General features: G+C 56.7%; 1 protein-coding gene across 8 annotated transcripts in view; it reads right to left on the bottom strand.

The window, feature by feature from the left end:
• Positions 1 to 20,616, bottom strand: part of Baiap2 (BAR/IMD domain containing adaptor protein 2) — a 62,797-nt gene that overhangs the window by 5,603 nt on the left and 36,578 nt on the right. For 5 of the 8 annotated variants that reach the window (XR_012912227.1, XM_075989885.1, XM_075989887.1 and 2 more), the window contains exons 4-13: positions 19,741 to 19,802; positions 19,095 to 19,166; positions 18,468 to 18,605; positions 6,949 to 7,101; positions 4,322 to 4,546; positions 3,952 to 4,153; positions 3,378 to 3,579; positions 2,537 to 2,605; positions 1,851 to 2,013; positions 342 to 376 (exon numbers count right to left, since the gene is read on the bottom strand). Coding sequence is in view for 6 of the 8 variants with exons in the window: in XM_075989885.1 (XP_075846000.1) it covers positions 342 to 376; positions 1,851 to 2,013; positions 2,537 to 2,605; positions 3,378 to 3,579; positions 3,952 to 4,153; positions 4,322 to 4,546; positions 6,949 to 7,101; positions 18,468 to 18,605; positions 19,095 to 19,166; positions 19,741 to 19,802 (1,321 nt within the window). In the remaining 2 variants the exon portion in view is untranslated. The remainder of the gene's footprint in view (positions 1 to 341; positions 377 to 1,850; positions 2,014 to 2,536; positions 2,606 to 3,377; positions 3,580 to 3,951; positions 4,154 to 4,321; positions 4,547 to 6,948; positions 7,102 to 18,467; positions 18,606 to 19,094; positions 19,167 to 19,740; positions 19,803 to 20,616) is intronic. The other 3 variants (XR_012912228.1, XM_075989889.1, XM_075989891.1) reach the window with 1 other exon arrangement.

Below are 20,616 nucleotides of genomic sequence, written 5' to 3' on the forward strand. Positions count from 1 at the left end.
AGCACAGGACAGCTGCCCAGGTGCATGCCCGCCGTCAGCCGCAGGCTGTGCCCAGGGACGGCGGCTCCAGCCCCTCCCCGACCCTGTCTCGCCTGCTGGGATGGACAGAGCAGGCCCAGACGCCAAGATCAGCAGGATAGAGGATGTGCTCGCTCTACTTAGAAGAGAACGGGGTAGGAACCCGGGAAGGGTGGGTGGGTCCGACTCTGGTGGCAGGCTCAGGGTCAAGCCTTGGGTTCCCAAAGTAAGAAACGCCAGTTTCCGGGCCCCAAGAGAGAGGTTACTCTAACCAAGCCCGTGGTCACCCACCCACAGTCCCAACCAAGTCTGAAGCCTCTTACCTGCTCACCGACCGTGCCCCGTAGTCATCCAGACCCTGGGGAGCAAAGACAGAGCAATCACGCTGGGCCCCAGTGACTAAGACTCAGGCCCTTACTGACAAGGTTTCCCCGGCACAGTCCTCATAAAGATGGCTCTGCCCATGTTGAGGTACAGGCTGGGGTCCCCAGAAAGCCGGCTCCTTCCCCACCACTCCCTATCCTCTCTTTAGTCACTGTGGCTGGGGAATATTATTCCAAGCAGCAAATGGACGTGGTGACCTCACAGATTAACAGGGACACCTCCTGGCCAGTGGTAGACTGTGTGTTCTCTGTACCTAGGGGACAGGTGACTTAATGACATCACTGCAAATGCCTTCCATGCACTGGGGCTCCTCCAAGAAATAGTTTCTGTGGGGACAGTGAAGAGGGGTCAGAGGGGTCGCATTCCTGCAAAGCCAGGGACTTTGGTGGGCTGAGACAGAAAGGTGAGCAACAGGACGGATGCTCTAGGAGACCACAGATTACCACCCTACCTCACAGAGGCCTGGGCTGGCTCCGGGCTGGGTCTCCTGCCCAGGAGGGGACACTCTGGGCACGGACTAACACTAGCTGCCATCTCCATCCAGTGGTGGACGCACTGTCCTTGGTTTTCCCAGCCTTGAACCAATCCCTTCCCAGAGGCTGGCCAAGGTCCATTACTCCACCTGGACACCCCGCTGCCACCGCATGCTTCGAGCGCCAGCTCCAGGGTGGTTCTGATGCAAGTGAAGGCTCCAGCCAAGGACATTACCGTCTAGACCCCCAAATCAGTCACAGCGCCTGAACCGCAGACTCCCTGGAGGGAGCCCTTCCAAAGCATCCCCGTCCCTCTAGGGCAGGGTGGGTACAGCCGAAAGGAGGATCTCTTCTGCTTCACACGTGACTGCACACCCTTGTCATACTGTCAACAGTGTGATTCTGGGACAGCATGATGCTCCTCAGGTGGCCCAAGAAATGGACATAGTGGGCTCTCTTTCTTTCCCCGTGTCCAGGTAGAGGTAGGGCCGGATGGAGCCACAGACAAGCTGCTATCCCTTCTGCCCAAGGCTAGAACAGACCGATCTCCTTGGCATGGGAGTCCCAGGTTCAGGTTTGTAGGAGCCACTGTCCAGCCCCACGGGTCTGTCCTACACTCAAAGCCAGACCCACCTCGGACACGCTGACTGCTACCTGCACAGGGGTTTGCCAGGGACCCTCCTCAGGGCCTCGAGGCCTTAACCAGCCACCAATGGCTTCCCACTGACTAGAAAGCTCTGGACAGCAGCAGAGACACCTAGCACCCTGCAGCCTTCAGGGAAGGAGTTTGAAGCCCTGATCCCCTGGCCCCGAGGTCCCCAGGTCAGCCAAGCCCACTGAGCAGAAGGGTGCTGAGTACATCAAGTCTGGTAGGAAGTGTGGCTAAAATCCCAAGCTACAGAGCCTCTGTCTCAGGCCTGTCAGCGGAGAGGCCCAGACACCAGTTAGTACCAGGTGCCAGGCCCCAGGGCTCACCTGAGAGAAGGCAGGAACCGCCACACTGTAGGGTCTCTGCTTGAAAGTGCCAGCCGTCTGAGTGGGGAAGGCCCGGGAGGATGTGCCGTAGTCGGGGGGAGGAATGGCCAGGTCATCCTTGTCCAGAAGGTTGCCTGTGCTGCTGCTCTTGCCCTGCTGCAGGCTGTGGGGACAAGGGGCTCGGGCTGGCCAGTGTCCTCTGGAGATACCCGTCCCTTCTCCAGGCCTCGCTCAGCTGCCCTGGGCTGCTGTCAGCATCCAGTGACACTCTTAGGTCTCCCCTCCCTGCCGAGTTTCCCTGGACTGTATGGACAGATGTGGGGGAGGGGGGAATGGCCAAATGCTTTCTGGGGAAGCCCTGTGACACCTTTCCAAGAGCAGTGGGGATTCTCCAAGGGTCAGGAGACTCTGAAGACTCAGGGGCCCTCCAACCCCACTCTCGGAGGTAGGTAGTGAGGTGTGGCGAACTCACGATGGGCCAACAACTGCCCCCACACTGCACCTGTTCTTCTCAGGGCTCCCAGGGCTCTTGGGACCCCCACCCCTCAGAGCACCCCCTAACACCGCAGCAACCCACACCCTCCCACGTATGATCTCAAACATAGAGCAGGGCCTATGAGATGGCGCCGTAGAATCCCTGCCCGGTTTGTTGCCCAGGGGCCCTGCCTAGCCAGTACACTACTCACCTCATGTGCAACCTGTCACTTCCATCGCTGTCCAGGACCCGAGTGTAGGAGAAGGGAAACCAGCCCCGCCTAGAAGAAAGGCCCCAGGTGAGAGAGCCCTATTCTATATAGAATAGAATCCATTCTATAGGCTCTCCAGATGCAGCATAGTGGCCCCTGCTGACCGCTGTCAGACCCCGGGTCCCACTGGTTCCAGGGAGACCGTGATGTGACGTGGCTGGAGCTGGCTCTGCACCTGGCCCCAAGAGTGAGGCAGCCTAGCAGCTCTGTTTGGTGGAGCCATGGGTCTGACCACCTGTACCTCACCCGCCACACAGCCCACTACCATGATGGGTCCAGCTCCAGACCACTGGGACAGGGGCGACACAGCTTCCTATTCCTCAGAGACCTCTCGCAGGCTCCCTGCCCAGTACGCAGCTGCCACTGGGGCACAGCAAAGCTCAGTTTATGCCTCGATTTGGCTACAGCTGCTTAGCCATATGGGTCAAAGACAGACCCAGATAAAAACTACTGCTTTCCCGGTGACGTGGGCCGCCTCTGGGTGGTGCCAAGACTTGGTGACATTGCCGCAGGCTATTCAGGCCTACAGGAGAGTTTGGGGGGAGCTGTCTCAGGTGGTCAAGTCTGCTCCGCCACATATTTTAGGGAAACCATACCTAGGCTCCCATCTTGAATATGGCCAAGTGTGCCACTGTGCACACACATTCAGAAAACCGTGTCCTGTGCCAAAGAATGAGCATTCACAGGGACACAGAAGTAACGGGCAATAAAGATGGGGTCAGTGGGGAAAGGCCCTGACTGGGCCACCCCCTCGTGTGCCGCGCCCTGCAGGTGTGCTCACATCTTCGTCTTCTCGCTCTCGCCGTAGTGCCAGCCGTCCCGGGCCTCGGGAACCAGCAGCGTGATGAGGTCGCCCTCCTTGAAGCTCAGCAGAGTGCTGTTGTCACCGGCCGCGTGGGAGAAAATGGCCTTGACCCGCATGCGGCCATTACGTTCGAGGCCAGCTGCCATGGAGCTCGAACGTGGCAACGTCTTGTTCTCAGCTGCCGGGACAACGTGAGAGGGCTGTTCACATCAGATGGAGCCGGGGTACAAGCATTCACAACCGTCACGGACCAAACACAGGAACCGTCCCATGACCAATGGAAGCCCCCTCCACCCTCTAGCCCGTCTGCTGCAGACGGGGCTCTGGTCTCTCCCACCATGCCACAGTCCCAATCAATACGCACTACATGCTCGCACATGCGTAACATACCCGTGCACAGGTATCTGTAGACATGCACACAGGCATATGCACATACATGCCATGCAGAAACGCGTGTTCATATATATACCTACATACATACTCCCACAGTCATGCGCACACACGCACTCACAAGCCTCGGTTTCTCAGCCTAGCACCCTTGGGCCCTTACTGGTGGCATAGCTGTTCTTCGGGGTCACGCTCTTGCGCACGGGGAGTGTGTTGGAGTACGAGTCACTCAGCTTGCTTTGAGACTGCGGAGGAGACAGGGATTTGGGCTGGGCAGCCTTGCGGTCAGCCCAGGGGTTGTAGTCCTCGCTGTCCGGGCCTGCGACGCCATTCATGACAGGTACATTCTCCTGAGCAGACATCCGCTGGAGGAAGAGGCAGGGGCAGGGCGTCGCTGGGAGCCAGCTTGGGAGTACCCTGCACCCACCACGGGGGCCTGGGCTCAGCACACTGGGCTTGCCCTTTAGAGAAGATGCTGCCACCCCTGGCAAAGGGACTCCCCCCCCGTAAGCTTTTGAAGGCCCAGGACTCACCCCCACAAATGGTGCCAGCTCAGGTGGCACTGGCAAGGGTTTGGCTCCAGGAATGGGGTCTGAGATGACCAGGTTGGACTTGGAGGCTGACAGGGAACTAGGGAGGATGGAGCCGTTACTGCTGGTTATCTGCTGCATCAGCTGGACGGCACGGTCTGGAATCTTGTTGGGGTCAGCACAGGCTTGCTGCCACAGAGGCAGCTTCTGGGCTAGCAACTCCTTGCCCTAGAGTAGAAGACACAGGACAGGAAGGGTGTCAGTTGCAGCCCGGGTTCCTGCAGCGGGGCACAGTCCAGAGGTGTCTGTCTGAGCAGCACCACCTTGCATGCATGTGGCCTGTCCTAGCCCCAGGGCTGTCCTTCATCGGTGGTCCCTCGAAGGCCATCTGCGAGGACTAGTGTCTCAAAGGGGGTTCCTGCTAAAGGGCCTGGCGAGCACTTATGTGCTAGGTCCCCGAGAGGACACCAGGCATGGAATCAGACCGAGGCAGGCCCTGTTCTTGAAGTGCCTCCTCAGGGACCTGGTGGGGGGGGGGATGGACGGGCTCACACAGCCAGCCCTTTGTAGACAAGACTACGTAACGTCAAGGAAAGAGCCATCTGGCAGGAGTGAGGGGGTTAAAACTGGAGACAGGACAGAGCTGCCCAGTCATGATCAGGCCAGGAGGGTGGAGATGTGCAAAGATGGCCCCTGCCCGGAGACGGGCTTGGCTTGCCTCTGGGGCACATGAAGGCCTATCTCGTGAGTGTACAGGATGCACAGAGGATGAGGGGGCATAGACACGACACTGAATTCTGCTTTAGGGTCTTGTGTCTACTTGAAGAGACTCAAAGGCTTGAATGGGCAGTGCACTGTGCCTGGCATCTGGACACAGGTGAGGCAGCCCCTGTCCCTGCTACCCATTAGGACAAGTGGGCCTCCAGGGCGGTAGTGCTGCAGACGGTCAAATCCTTTCATCCTGGGATGGCCACACTGGCAGACCAGCATCAAGACCCCTGTTCAGAGCCTGTACGCAGCCCAGCGTGTGGCCAGCTGCCCAGATAGGGAAGTTAGAGCTCTTCTTCCGGCCACAGCACAAAGTCTGGTCCCCACTAGAGGGCGCAGATGCCGCTGCCAGCCTTAAAGCTCTGTGCTGGCCCCTGCACCAGGCAGTTGAAACGCCAGCAGCTCTGGGAGTGGGGAAGTGGGGACTGAGGGCACAGTAGGAAGCAGGCACAGACAGCGCGTCTGCACAGGGGCAGTCCTGGCCTGGCTGTGTACCTGCCTCTAGCAGTCTCTGGCTTTTCCTGGTGCCAAAGGTCCTGAGGACCAGAGCAGAGATGGCAGGGTCATGTGTGGGAAGGACACGTCAGTGTGTATAGTGCCAGTTTCTAGACCACCTTCCCTCACCGGGGCAGGACCCGGGTCTCCGTGGTTAGCTGGGCTGCGTAATCACACTAAGCTCTTTGAATTTTCTTGAATGTTCCAGGGGACACAATCTGACCCCAGTTTATCTCCTACAGATATAGTAAATGACAGGGTTCCACTCACCCCAACATGTTTCCAGCAAGAGTCTATCACCTGAACATTCCCTATCCCAGGGGGTTATGTCAGCCCTCTGAATGTCCTGGGCCTCTGAATTCTGACTCCCAGGCCCAGGCCACATAGCCAGGGGCTCGGGGCAGCCCGTCCTGGAGGAGGCAGCTCCTCACAAGGACTTGCTTTGTTTAGCAAGGCTGGGCTAGGTCTTGGAATGTGGCCCAGGAAATATGTGTGTGTGTTCTAATGGGATAGGCTGTAAACAGGGAGAGGGAACATGGGGTGTCTAGGAGGGGCCCTCATTCGACTTAGTGGAAAGAGGTTGGTTTCTCAGGGGTTGTGGAGGAACCAGGAATGCCTGAATACATGAACCCCACCAAAAGCCTAGTGCTAAACAACACCAGAGAAAGTGGGGGCAAGGAGGGACTCTGAGGACACCCATGTGACCAGTCTGGGCTCAGAAGAGGCCACCTGGAGCAGTGAAGGGGAGGGACCTACAGCTGCCTAGGAGGTGCGGTGTGGGATGAGGGTGACCAGTTCCATGAGGGACATGGCTGTCTATGGGACTATGGCAGCTGGCAGACATTAAGTCATGCAGGTCGGGATGTCAGGTGACGTGGTCCAGCCTCAGAGGCCAGGAGTCGTCAATATCAGAGCCCCGGCCCAGAGGCCACCCAGGTGTTCAGATGAGCAGGTAACAACGAACACTTCCAGAAGCCAGGAGGGCGTGGGTCACTCCTCTCAAGCTGCCACCAGTCTGGCTAGACCTTGACTGGAGCAGAAAAGCCAGGCGGGACTTCAGGAAGCCCTCAAACCTATCCCACTGCGAGTTCTCCTTAGCAGGCAGTCAGCTGCAGTCAACCAAAATGCCCAGCCATTTCTAATGCAGGTCTTCAAAATGCCATGCCCTCTGACCCGGCAATTCTCCCTCTAGAAGTCTGTTCCCCAGGCTGAGGTGTACAAGGATGCTCGCCCCAGTGTTACAGACTTCTCTGGGAGCTCAGACGCTCAATAACACTGTCTGGGTCCATGACCAGCTAGTTCCCTCCTGCAAATGGGGCCAGTTGCACGGAGCAGGCAGAGACCATGCAGCCACGGCATCAGCTCACCTTGGAGTGGTAAGCAGCGGAGTTCTTGGCCACAGCACATTGCTTTTCCACCAGGAAGCAGAACCTCCTGCGCTCCTCGGTGAGTGCTGTCTTGTAGCCGTCAGACACGTAGTTCTCCAGCTCACCCTGCTTGTTGCTGATGGCGTCGATGTACTGGGGGCAGAGGGGACAGGCTGGTGAGCCGAAGGCAGATTCTGCTTGGGTTTAGTTATGCAATTAAGCCTGCAGGCCACTTTCGGCATGAGTGTCCATGCGGCCCAGGATCTTGTCTCCTGTGGAGGACCCGGGTGACAGATCTCTGGGTTGATAAACACACAATGTGAATACCTACACATGCACATGGAGCAGAAGATTGACACTGGTGTCTTCCTTGATACCCCATTCACTGAAGCATGGTCTCTCATGGAACCCGGCGCTCCCCAAGCTACTGGTTTAGCTTGCCCTGGGGACCCTCTCTCCACAAGTGCTGGGACTACAGGTACATGCTGCCATGGTCACCTGGCATTTGTGAGGGTGCTAGGGATTAGAGATGTGGCCCTAAGCCAGGCAGTGGTGGTGCATGCCTTTAATCCCAGTGCTCGGGAGGAAGAGGCAGGCGGATCTCTGTGAGTTCGAGGCCAGTCTGGTCTAAGCAAAAGCTAGTTCCAGGACAGGCTCCAAAGTTACAGAGAAACCCTGTCCTGAAAAAAACAAAATAAAACACAAAAACCTACAACAAAAGGCGTAGGTAGTGCTGCCTGCCCGTATTCTCAACATTCCTGAAGGTCTTCTGAGCTATACAGGGGGTCTGAGGCTCACCTAGATACATGGGACCTTGTCATTCTTAGACCAACCTATCAAAGAAAGCGCTTCCGCCGCTGAACTGTTGACTTAATGACTAAGAAGCGGTTTCTATCAGTTATGTGTAGTTCACAATTTGAAAGAAAGTCTCAAAGTAGATACAAGCCATCCTCACAGAAAGAAAGTACTGGTCAAAGAGCCACACTGTAAGAAAGTCAGCCATAGGCAAAAGAAATCAGGAAAGCACCGTCTGAGAGAAAAGCTGTGGCAGCTGGTGTTAGAGCCCCAGGTCAGGGGCACATGTGGGTTGCACGCACACACCGGGCCCAGTTTTCCTTGAGCCCTTCCAGAGACGGGAAGGCACACACACCAGTGGCAGGCCAGTCCAGGGCTTTGTCTCTGGAAGGAACACGCCCACCCCTCGAACTTCTCTACTGGTCTTTCCAGGACAGCCGGCTGGAAGGGTGTGCACCCAAGGCCCTGTAGCAGCGCATGGAACTGTTAAACCTTAAACCCAACTGTGATGATTGAACTGCCTGAATGCCAAGAACAGATCTATTCACACACAGGTATCAGCCGGAATTGTCCATTACAAAACGCTGAGACACCTCTCCAGTGCACACCCTGCACAGGCCCCACTAAGGCTGAACTCCACCAGCCCAGAGCAGAGAGCTGGGCCAGCCCTGCTGCCCAGCAGCAGCTGTTGAAGAAGCGCTTCCCGGCATGGCCATCTTCCAGCAGGGGGCAGGCCTGAGCTGTCAGGGTGCTCACAGCTGACTCACAGCCACCTCGGAGCTCTGACTCAGCGTGGGTGGGCGGCTGAGCCGTGGGCGACAGAGGGGGTTGGAGCAGGCTGTTCCCTTAGCATCTCCCCACACAGGGCTCAGCTGGAGGGACAGAAGAGGGGGAAGCCCAGCTGGGTGGGGGCTGGTCTTCACAGTGGCCACCGGACCAACTCTGCCTAACAGCCAGCAAGAATCTCTCCAAGGTCAAGGCCTGCCACACCTTTGTCACCAAACCCACACGACTCGCAGCTTCTGCCCCTGTGGCCCCACATTAAACTCCAGCCCTCTCCCCTGGCAGGACCAGCCTGAGTGGGCCCTGAGAATAGGTCTTGGTCTTCTGAGTAGCAGCAGGGCCCAGCCGCCAGGTCTGCAGGGTGGGACTTTCTTTCCCTGTAAAGGGAGATCAGGATCCTGGGTGACAGCGACTTTTCTGCCTGACAGTGGGTTCTGCTGCTGTGATGGCGGAGCCATTACCTCCTCTCTCGGTTCCTCCTCTCTCTCCTCCACAGCGTCAAGTACTTTTCCTCTGGTTATGCAACATGCGCCTACCAGGGCTTCCTGCTCCCTGAACCTCCCCTGCACTCCAGGGTCCTCTGGGAAGTAGGGGGTGGGGTATTCAGCCTTGTTGCCCCCAGAGGAGCTGTGCTGGGAGGGACTCCAGGGAGCCCTAGAGGAGGCTCAGCCTGGGTGCTAGCTCCTTCCTGCACTTCGGGAAAGGCTGGGGAGATGAAGTCAGGCATGACCAGGGTCAGGGAGGAGGGGGCTGCTCTCCAGGAGGGCAAGGCCAGCACTGGCTTTCCTGGGTCCCACTCATTCTGCCCCAGCCCAGCAACCGTCTGGGACTTGGGCACTCTGGCCTTCAGGGCTCAACCAGGCTGTGAATAGTTTCTAAGATCTGACCTCAGGCACAAGGATATGGATACAGACAGGTGGACACGGACACACACATGTACACACACACACACACACACATGTACGCGTGCGCGCGCAGGACACAAGCACTTGCAGGCTCTCCGGCTTGGTGGCCAGCTCAGGAATGTCCAAGGTCCTTGAGGCTAGGGTGGATCCTTGGGCCACCGCCCTCCTCCAGAACCTTCTCAAGGACAGTAGCCAGAAGGGCCCAGCAGAATCTAGCTAAGGTTCTGGCTGGGAGGGAGAGACCTGGTGATAATCTGCAGCATTTCATTCTCCAGGGGACTTCAGAAAGAGGCTCCACTTGGAACTGTCACCTAGGACAGCAGTATAAACCAGGCCACGGGGCCCCCTGGGTCTCCCTGCCCCGAGAACAGCACCTTCCAAACTGAGGCTGAAGCCAGCCCACCACTGGCGGTTTCTGGGTTTGTAGGCTGCACACTACCTTCACACAGAGCATTCGGCTCCCTGGGGTGCAGGGTACTGGTATGGGGCCCGGCCTCATTAGTGGGTCTGGCAGCCGGGCAGTTAGGAGAGCACGGTGTTTTACTTTGAAGATTTTCACTTACTTATGAACCCCCGGGATTAAATGTAACCGCACAGGTCACGCCTGGACACCTAGGGTTGGTTCGAGGAAAGGGGAGACACCGCCCCAGAACAGTACATTGAGGGACTATGAAGAATTCCCAGCTGGGAGGCGGGGAAGAGTCCTGGACCACACGCCCGTCTGGGCTGACATCATCAGCTCCAGTCCGACCTAGGAGAGGAGGCATCGGGCGAAGCCTGCCAGTGACAAGTGGCTGCCACTTCTGTCTAGGAATAACCACCGACTTCCCTGACCTCCTTTTCCAGGCCACTGACTCCTCACAGACAGACCACAGTTTTACTAGGAAGATCCTGGAAATCTGGGCCAAGTTAAGTGTCCCTTTGTGAGGAAGACGGTAGAGGACAGGGGACAGGTGGTGGCTGCCCTTCAGGTCTCCGAGTCCCTTGACTGGTGTTGTGGATGGGGCACTCTGGTGTGGTGGAACTTCTACGTTCTCTGGAAAGCACAGAGGACAGAACACAACCCCAGCCTGCACTGCCAATGGCTTGGCATCGGGCCATTTAAAATGGCATTAAGCCTGTCCCCACAGTGGCCAGGCTCCTGCTGTCCCCGCCCGCCCCACGGTGCGGCACAGCTCCTTGCTTAGCTGGGTGCTATGGAGACGGCACTATAGAAACGCCCAGCTGAAAGCATTTGAGACCCACAGAGAACGGTTCCCACTTAGTCACCCGGCACAGCAGCCCTGTAATCTGAGAAGGCAGAAGTGATTGGAAAGTGTGTCTCCTCTGCTCCAGAGCCAGCCTGTGACTCAGAGGGGGGATGGATGTTCTAGAAAAATCTGAAATTGCTGTGGTTCACCCTAACCCACTGAGGCTTTCCCACAACTGTCGGATCCCTGGACTGCCCAAGGTTCCCTACGGCCCGTGAGGAGTTCGTGAGGCTTGGTCCCACTGTTACACTAGGGCCAGGACTCCCAAGGAGACAACTCAGAGCCCCCGGGCTGTGCTGGGGAGCTGACACTCCATGTTGTCTGAAGCAACTAGAGAACAGAAGCCAAGGAAAGGCCTTCCCAGTTTGAAGGGCCTGGCATCCAGGGCAGTGGACAGAGCAAGCAGATTCTGACCATGGGAGGACAGGGTTGGGGCTACTGTATGGTGGGACTAGCTATTCTAATGGGGACATATTAGTCCATGCAGTGACTAAAACACCCCCAAAAGTTAATGTGTTAGGAACTCAGTCTTCAAAACTGTCTGTCAATGGAGCCAGGTGGTACAGGCCAAGGCTGTCCCTGGGAGACCCCAAGGGATGGGTGTTGGTATGGGGTGATCCCCAGGACCTGGCAGCAGTACTCATCTGACCATGTGATGCTATAGGGTGAGGCCACATTGGGTGCCAGGCCTGCACTTCCCCACTGTCTGCCGGAGCAAGGGCACAGGCTTGTGCCACATCAGACTCCGGCGGGCCAGCCTCTGCTATTGTACTGTGAAGATCTCTGCTGCGGTTATTTTATCTTTACTTTGTTAATTACACAGCCCTTTAAACAGAAAGAATTGTTTCCTTCTCTCAGGCCCCTGGAACAGACAAACCCCACAGAGGGACGCGAGTGAGAGGTCCGGAGTGTCGAGCCACCAAAGTGGCCCTGTGTCTAGACCCAGGGATCCCTGTGGGAGTACTGCGGACACCCCACCCCACCCCACAGGCTGGCACCCACCCAGGACCTTGACCACTCCCCCCGTTTTACACAGCTAGCCTGTACCTGCTTACCTCCCCAGCTCAGGGAGGACCAAGGTCAGCTGGCCTGGACAGGGAGCCTGGCATGCTCCCTACCAACAGGAGGACCCTGTACTGACAGGGTCGGGTGGAGGAGCCCTTCCAGAGCCTTCCCCAGGGTCAGACCCTTCTCAGAGTGTCTTGGATGGGGTCAGGCCTACCCACAGCCAGTTGCTTCTCTCTGGACTCTTACATGGTTTCTGGGGCTTTGGCACGAAGCTGCGTCTCAGCTGTGCCTCCCTCAGTACTCAGTAAGCACAAGGGTGTAGGGAAAGACAAACTGCCCCCCCCCAGCCCAAGCCCAGCACACACCTAAGGCAGCACACCGGCAGGCTCTGCCCAAGTGTGTCCTAATCCCCGTTTCCCCACATGCCATCTGAGGGACAGGACGGCAGGGTCACCCAGCAGGAGAAGCAAAGGCCGTGCTACACTCTCAGAGGCTGTGATTTGTAGACAGCCTCCTACCTGTGCTTGTCTTGTTCTAACAAGAGCTAGATTGGGGGAGGAGTCAAATGGGGCAAAACCAGAAGGAATCAAGGCCTGAACACGACGGCACACCCAGCTCTGCTGGGTGCTGGGAAAGGGTGCCCGTGAGGGACATGTGGAGAGAGAGGCATATGCAAGAGTCCCGGGATACCGGCTGGTTGGGCGACACTATGGAGTTAACGGAGGCTTTGCGGCTACTGGGCCAGCACGGCCCTCACCACCTCATCCCTGGGGGAGGAGATGCCACGCATCTCTCATATTCTGGGGCTTCTCTCCCCTATCACCTCAGGGGGGCTGAGTCACCCCCCAGTTTCTGAGACGGTCACTGTACCCCTTTCCTACCTCACATGTGCTTCCCAATGCCTGGTGGCAATCCTACGGTGACGGAATGTGTTGGAGGGAAGGGCAGTCCCTCAGGCCATGAGCAAGGGCTCTCAGAACTTCCCCTTTTCTTATAAAACTACCCGTCCCAGTTAGTGCCCCAAATGCTTCTGAGCTCCCATTCTCTGACCTATAATTAAAATTAGTTTTCTCTGGCGCTCTCAACATGCAAGTTCAGTTCTGAGCAATTCTCACCTGCAGACCGGACAGTGCTGCCGTAGGCGCCATCCCCCGTGCGGAGTCTGGCCACCTCACACCTCCCTAGCGCCGAGCAGTCCCGTCCCCTACAACATCCGTGTTCAGTGACCACCCTTCTGGTATGGTCCAGCCTCACCAGAGGCCATGAGTGAGGTCAGCACAGGGTGGGGCTGCGTGCCCAGCCAGCACTCCCGAAGGCTTGGGTCTGTCTCTGTGAGTTCCTGATGCCCAACAGCCTTGGGCTTGCCTGTGAGTTCCTGTTCCCAAGAACTCTAAGAACCCCGCATATGCAGCCGGGCTGTGTCCGCTGTGTCCCAGGCGCCAACCACACCAGGGACCCTACTGGTACATCGGTGAAAGCGGGTCTTGGGACATTCTGCTCACTTCTCAGGGACAGGGAAGGGAACCATGCTCAACAAGCACAAGCTAAGGCCAGCGACGTGCATACCAAGAACAGGGCTGCTGGGACCAAGGTGGCCAAATACAAGCACCCCCTTCTCCAGCAGTGGCTGTTGTTGGGCCCCCGGCTTTGGTAAGGCTTACAGATCCCAAGCTGGGCCTCTGTGCCTGTCCCAGGATGTCTTCCACACAGGAGACGTCCACACTAGCCTACATTTGACTTTCTGAACCTGAGATTTACCATGGTCTGACCCTGCTTGGCTCTGGCCAAGCCAGTGAGGGGCATGCAGAGTGGAGAAACCTCAGATATACAGAGGGCATGTCAAGGGAGCGGGGAAGCCCTTCCCAGGCTGGAGCAACAGGTGGACCTGGTCAGGGCCTCTGTTTCTATGTTTCTTGTGGTCTCAAGACACACTCAGGCCATCCCAGAGCGTGGGGTCAAGTCCCACTTCCCGGTTAGCTTATGAAGCAGTTCCAGCAGCCCTAGAAGACTAGAATCCTGCCCTCACCCAAGGGCAGAACATGGGCGTCTCTGATAATGTTGCTAGGCACCTAGAGGTCCAGTGGACATGACATTACAGGAGCCAGCAAAGACCTCTGAGCCCCCAGCTGACCAGGGCTCAGCTACTAGACCCACTTGTGGGGCATCTTTGGAGGAGTTAAAAAAACAAAACAAAACAAAACAGGAAACCGTGGGAGGCAAAGGATCTTTCTGTAGTAATCAACACCTGGCTAAAGTCTTTAGATCCACAACAACCCTTGTGAGGCCAACCTGGAGTGATGGGCCTGAGCAGGGATAGGGCCACCGTGGAGGGTCTAGAGCTGGCAGAGGAGTGGGGTTCAGCTCAGCTCAACTCACATGCTCAGATATTTCCTTCCCTTGAAAGGGAAGACGCTGCCATGCCGAAGAGCCTCAAGCTCCTGCTTAGCTGCCGGCAGCCATGCTCTATACGTAAGTCAGACGGGACCCTTGGCTGTTTGCAAAGCACTGGGAGTCGGTAGGGCCTGCACCAGGGGCAAAGGTTCTCAAGTAGCCTGATTTGCTGGAGCAAGGCTGACAGGGTACTCCAATATGGCAGTCAGTGCACCTTCACTGAACTCAGAAGAACCAGGGCAGCCATACACCCAACATTCTCTACTCTCAAAGGTATGAGGTGAGACACGCCAAGAACATCCCTGCCTGTTTGCTTGGGCATCAGGAAAGCAGTCAGGGCTGGTGGTAGCACAGCCTGCACACAGCTAGAGGAGGCAGACGAATTCAAGCTCATAGACCTGTCTTGAGTTGAAGGGTGGGCAAGCTCCCCTCCTCCGAAAAAAACCCAACTTCTCTATAGATTCAGGTGTATAGACAGATATGGCTTAGAGGCAGAGCACTTGCCTCACATATATAAGGCGCTGGGTTCAATCTCTAATACCCTGTCCCCCCGACCCACAGCCTGCCAACAGCAGCAACAATTCATGTAAATCCAAACCGACACAGCGAGGTAAGTACAGGCCATCCACTGAGGGGCCAGAGGAATACAGGGCGTGTACAGGAGTCAAGAGGCAGCTGAGTAAGAGCCCTGGGACTTGGGCAGAGAAGGGCCTGGCAGAACTCTATGCAACCACGCTCTGGGACAGGCCAAAGGGGGCCTTGGATAAGGCTGAAACTAGAAAGAAGTTGGCGTGAGACACCTCCAAGAGAGAAAGCCAGGAGGCACCCAAGCCCAGGGTGCTATCACGGCCACAGCACCTGCTTGCAGTGGACTCACTGGGAGGCCACCCTTCCAGTCACCTGAAGCCCAGAGAGAGCCATGCTCTCTCACTGTCTCAGGCAACCAAGGTTGGGCAGAAGTCACTGTCCTTCCCCAGTGCACCAGCATCTGCTCTGACCTCTGAGGACACCCACAGAAGGGGCAGGAACACCTCGTCCTGTCAGACCTAAGCTGATGTACTCAGATGCGGGAGCCTGAGGGGTAGGCATCTGAGTCTCGGGTTACACGCGTCTACCAGGAGACACCTTCATACGATCAGGATGACCTCCCACAGCAGCGGCAGTTCCAGGGAAACAAGCTGGGTACCTACAACATCCTCACAGGTGGTAGGAGCCGTGATTCACGTGTGTGAAAAAGAGCGATGAACTCATGATCAACAGTAGGGAAACCATGGACGGCCTTGAAAGCCGTGCAGAGATGATCTCATGATCAACAGTAGGGAAGCCATGGACGGCCTTGAAAGCAGAAAGTCAGGCACAAAGTCACATGGTATGACTCAGGGGCTAGGAAGCGAAAGACCTCACCTTGCTCAAAACCACAAAGCCCATAAGCGCTGAAGCAGGGCAAGATATCCAAGTCTCCACCACCACCTAGCTTCTGTCAGGTCAAACCAGGACCCACTGGGGAGGTGGCCACTATAGCCCCAAGGGAAGCAGGCACCCAGAAAGTCCTGGGCAGCCCCTGAGGGCCGGAGTATACAGTAGTCAGCAGGCCTTTCTACTTGCAAGAAAAGGCCTTGCCGGTGCTATACAGAAGTCCAGAGCCACAGCCACAGGCAGCTGAGGGGAACAAGCTCTACCCTTGGCTCTGTGACCAACAGCAGAGACTGGACTGAGTTTTTCTCGAGACGGTTGACATTAGTGGGGTGGGGAAGAGGAGGCCTGAGAGAAAGAAAAGGAAAGCAAGAGAGAAAGTGGGGAGATGAGCCCTCTGAGCCACACCTGAATAAGATGGAAATGGAGCCTGCAGCTCTGGCCTTCACACTTAGCCTGTCCTTCCCTGAGTCTCAGGATACCCTCAGCGAGGTCCCAGTCACATTGCAGCCTTAGATGGAAACTCACAGTGATTTCGCCCCAGCGTGGGCTGCCTGGGCAGCGTGGGCTGCCTGGGCAGCGTGGGCTGAGAAGAAAAGGGATCCGCCACCCTTGTCAAGGCAGGCCACTCAACCATGGACGGGAGAACACTGACTTGGCAAGAAGAGATTGGCGGATTCGTGCTCAACATGGACAGACCTTGAAAACAAGCTCGGTGCAAGAAGCCAGACTCAAAGTCACATGGTGTGACTCAGTGGCAGCTGATGTCTAGAACACGGAGATCCACAGAGACAGAAAGCAGGTAGGTGTTCTCGAGTGGGGAGAGTAGGTGATGGGTGGGGGTGGGGGCCACGGGGGTGGATGCTGCTGGCTACGGGCTTCTTTTTAGGTTGGTAAACTGCTGCAGATTGGTGCGATGGTTGTACAGTTCTACCGATCTACTAAAGCCCGTTGTACTATAGGTTTTACGTGTATTCTATAGTGTCTAGTGTCTAAATAAGGCTGTCACCAGGGGGTAAACAAGATAAGCCCATCACCAGGCTGCTAAACTGGTGCCTCGAAGGTTCCCTCTAGGTTGTGTGCTCACAGATGGAAAGCCCTCCTGTATGGCCCATGCCTGCACTAAGGAGCCATCCCACTTGCACACACCTGCACGGCCCGCACCTGCACGGCCTACACCTGCATGGTCCATGCCTGCACTGAGGAGCCATCCCACCTGCACAGCCTGCACCTGCGTGGCCCACACCTGCACAGCCCACATCTGCGCGACCCACACCTGCACAGCCCATACCAGCACTGAAGAGCCCGCTCCCCTCTCAGGCAGCAGGGTGATGTCTGTTGGCCATCTGAGAGTACATTGACAAAAGGCACCAACAGCTGGACACTGATGAATGTATATCTGTTCCTTAATCCTGCAGCTCACCTGAGGAGCTGTCCACAAACAACCCCAGAAGGCTCACAGCGTCCCCTGTGTGACAGCCTCAGCCTGAACAAGTCCTTGGAGGCAGCCATGGATCACAGAGGGTCATTAAAAATACTAACAACGTAAGCTGGGCGGTAGTGGTGCATACCACTGATTTATCCCAGCACTCGGGAGGCAGAGGCAGGCGGATCTCTGTGAGTTTGAGGCTAGCCTGGTCTACAGAGTGAGTTCCAGGACAGCCAGGGCTACACAAAGAAACCCTATCTTGAAAAACAAACAAAAAAAAAAACACGGCTGGGAGCTGTACTAGGTCGATAAAGTGTGAAGACCTGAGTGTGGGCCCCAGAACCCACACTGAAAAACACACAATAAACCTAGGTCTATACTTGTAATCCCAGCACTGGGGAGCAGAGACAGGTGGATCCCTGGGTTCACTGGTCAGTCAGCCAGACTCTTAGAAAGAAGGCGGAAAGAGTCTAAGGAGGAATGACCTAAGGTTGTCCTCTGGCCTCTGCACACACATATATGAATGTGTGCCTGTATACACATGTACCTTCACACACACAAACATATACAGATAATCAAAACAAAGACCTGGGACTCAGGAAAATGTGCCTGAGGTGGAAGGCATCCTGTTGCAAAAGCTGTACATGTGAGATTGCAGTGGCAGGTGGCAGGGACCATAAGCTTCCTGCTATGGCAACCCCTTCCCATGAAGAGTGCCGTCCAGGTCTGCTCTCTTGTTTAGGACAGATGGACTCGGGGCAGAATCCCCCATGGGCCTGTGAAATTCCCCATCAGGACTGCATGTGCTTAGTGACAACTCTCCTAGGCCACCTTGGCATCCTCAGCCCTCCCCACTCCCCTGGGCCTCGGGGAGATGCCAGGGGCACTATGGGCGCAAGAGGAAAATCACATGTCTTGGGCAGGAACGTGCCTGGGTGGTGGGTGCTGTCTGATGCTACAGGTAAGAGTGGGGACCCCAGGCCTTGGAGCACACCTTGTTCCCTCCAGGCCCTGGGTGTCCTGCGGTACACCTTTTTATCTGTGCAGCTAGGCCTGCAAGAGTAGGTGAAGGGTTTGTCGGTCTGCTCAGTCTCAGGACACTGTCCTAGATTCTGATGTAAGTGGCAGAGAAAATGGCCGTGAATCCAGCCCTTGGAAGCCTCCAGGGCCATCTGCCTCAGATGGCCTTGACTGACCAGCCTGGAGTGGGTGACCAAAGATTGGTTAGAAAAGCAGTCTGGGGTATGGCTCCTAGGCAGGAATCCAAAGGGGTCAAGGGGAGGGTTAGCCTGAGCCTCTGCATGGTAGCCGAGAACCTTCCCAACATCTTTGCTGAGTTAATCACCCCTCTGGCTCAAGGACTTAGGCTGTCACTCCAGAAATCCAGCCCTGCCTTGCCACACCTGGGGGCTTCCCCCTCCCTTGACAGACACCTAGTGAGCTCATGGGAAGATAGGGAAGCTCTTCCTTGCCAAGAAAGGGGCATGAAGCCACAGCTGCAGCCTGGAGTTTTATGCGCCCGTGTGCTGGCAGCTGCCGCCCTACCTGCAGCTCCTTGTCCGAGTACTTCTGAGGGTTCTTGCTCCCTTGGCTCTTCTTGCGGAGCTTCTTCAGCTCTGCCTGACACTTGTCCAGGGCATCACCTTTGCTCCTCTGTTCTGTCTGGTACTTCTTCAGTGCAGCCTGGGGAACCACGACACAACCGTGGATGCCTGTGAGTGCTGCAGACTGCTCGATGCCCCGTCCTCCATCCTCCCCACTCCCTAGCCACAGCAGGTTCCCGCTGGCCAGAGTGAGGCAGGGGCCACAGCTGCAGGCCCCCTCCTTGTCTTCCTCTGGCAGATCCCTAACCTCCAAGACCAAAATCAGACCTGGAAGCAGCCTGTCCTCATTCCCTGGCCCTAACAGTAGGTGCAAGGCCATAAACTTGGGTGGTGGGTACTGGACTTGCCTGGGCTGAGCGGCAAGGACAGTGAGGCACAGACTAGGCACTCAGTGGGTCCTACGGTACAAGCCAAGGGCTTATGACGAGAGGCTGAGAGGCAGGGGAGCTGCACACGGCTCTTCTCTAGGCCACTAGGGTGGGAGTCCAGCTAGGAGACAGATCCCCAGGAAAGGCAGAGGCAGGCCTGGCAATGGCGGCCCAGCAGGCACGGCGCAGGCTGTACTTACACTCAGGTACCTGGAGTCCAGCTCTACCTTCTGTTCCAGCTGTGTGAGCAGCTCATTGTGGAAAGACTTCAGCTGGAGGCAGGGAGGAAACACTGTTAGGCAGCTGTGAGACACGTTGCAGGCAACGGGAGCAGAGCCAGCCTGGACACGGTACCATGCAGGCCCCAAGGGGCCAGGAGGCTCCCAAGGGTGAGGATGGGACAGGAGTCTTTCAAGCCTGGACACCCCATTTCCACCACCCTCCCTCTGACGGATCATTCAGGTAAGGGCTGAAGGAACTGAACCTGAATCGAGAGAAAACTGACTTTGCCACCCATGAGCAGCAAGAACGGGGACCTGGCTAGGGCTATCATCAAGGCACTAGTGACCCTTCCACGGCTGACCTATCACAGGTCCCCGTGGCCAACCGAGCATGAGGCCCTGATTTCCTTTCTTTTCCCGGGACCCCAAGACAGTCATCTTCCCGGCAGATCACTGTAACTCATGTGACCTGTGTTCCTGTCTCTGAGTGCTGACCGCATAGCTACGGAAGTCCCAATAGACACACAGATAAAGCACATAGCTGGTCCTCTTCAGCTGAGGACCCAACTGCTCACCCATGTCTGCTCCTGGAACCCAAGGTGGAGGTCCCAGAGGCCACACTCACCATCTCTTCCAGCTGGTTCTGGATCTGCCGGTGGACTTCGGCCATCTGGAAGAGGACGTCCCCTGGAGGAAAGAAAGTGGGTTAGATATTTCCCGTCACTGAGCCTACACCAGGACTAAACACTGGACACCACAGAAGGTCCGTGACTCTAGACAGAGGAGCTTCTGGAAAAAAAAGCCCGGTGGGAGGGGAAAAAGGAACAGAAGAGTCTGAGTTAGCGTGCCTGGCATCCTTATGGGCAGCTCAGGTGTCCACATGGAAGCACACACATAGGGCAGGGACATGTGGCAGGAGGCCCTGCGCAGACAGGCTTTTAGCCGCGTGCATCACAAACGGCACCTACACAGACCTCACACCAGCCAGTGATGTACTGATCCACACACCAGAGCAGACACACCTCCTGTGCAAGGCACAGAAAACCACCCTCTCTGACCCAAGGCCTCACTGCCAGTTTGCATGAGAAAGGCATTCTGGGCCCTGGGTCCTCAGCTGGCATGAGTCCCAGGAGGACAAAGTGGTCTCAGAGCCACTTGCCCTGGAAGAATGTGCCCTTTTGACCCGTGGTGTCAGCCGAGCTGGTGGACTGGTGCTGTGGACCGGCTTGGCAGGGGCCTAGGCTCACGTGCCACGGAGCACTGGGCATCGCTACGGCTCCATAAATGTTTCCCCAGGACACCAATGCTTCGGGGAACTGATGTGGCTTGGCCTACACGTGAAGGGTAGACTGAGACAATAGAGGTTCATCAGTCAATACCATCCAGGGCCTTTCTAGCTGGAACATCACTTGTCTGGGGCACACATTCCAGGCTGGACTAGTGTCTGTTTGCCCAGCTGAGCTGAGCCCCGACAGTCTACAGAGCCGACACTAAGCTGCCA

This window comes from Microtus pennsylvanicus, chromosome 11 (genome assembly GCF_037038515.1).
Source record: "Microtus pennsylvanicus isolate mMicPen1 chromosome 11, mMicPen1.hap1, whole genome shotgun sequence".
Classification (NCBI taxonomy): Eukaryota; Metazoa; Chordata; class Mammalia; order Rodentia; family Cricetidae; genus Microtus; species Microtus pennsylvanicus.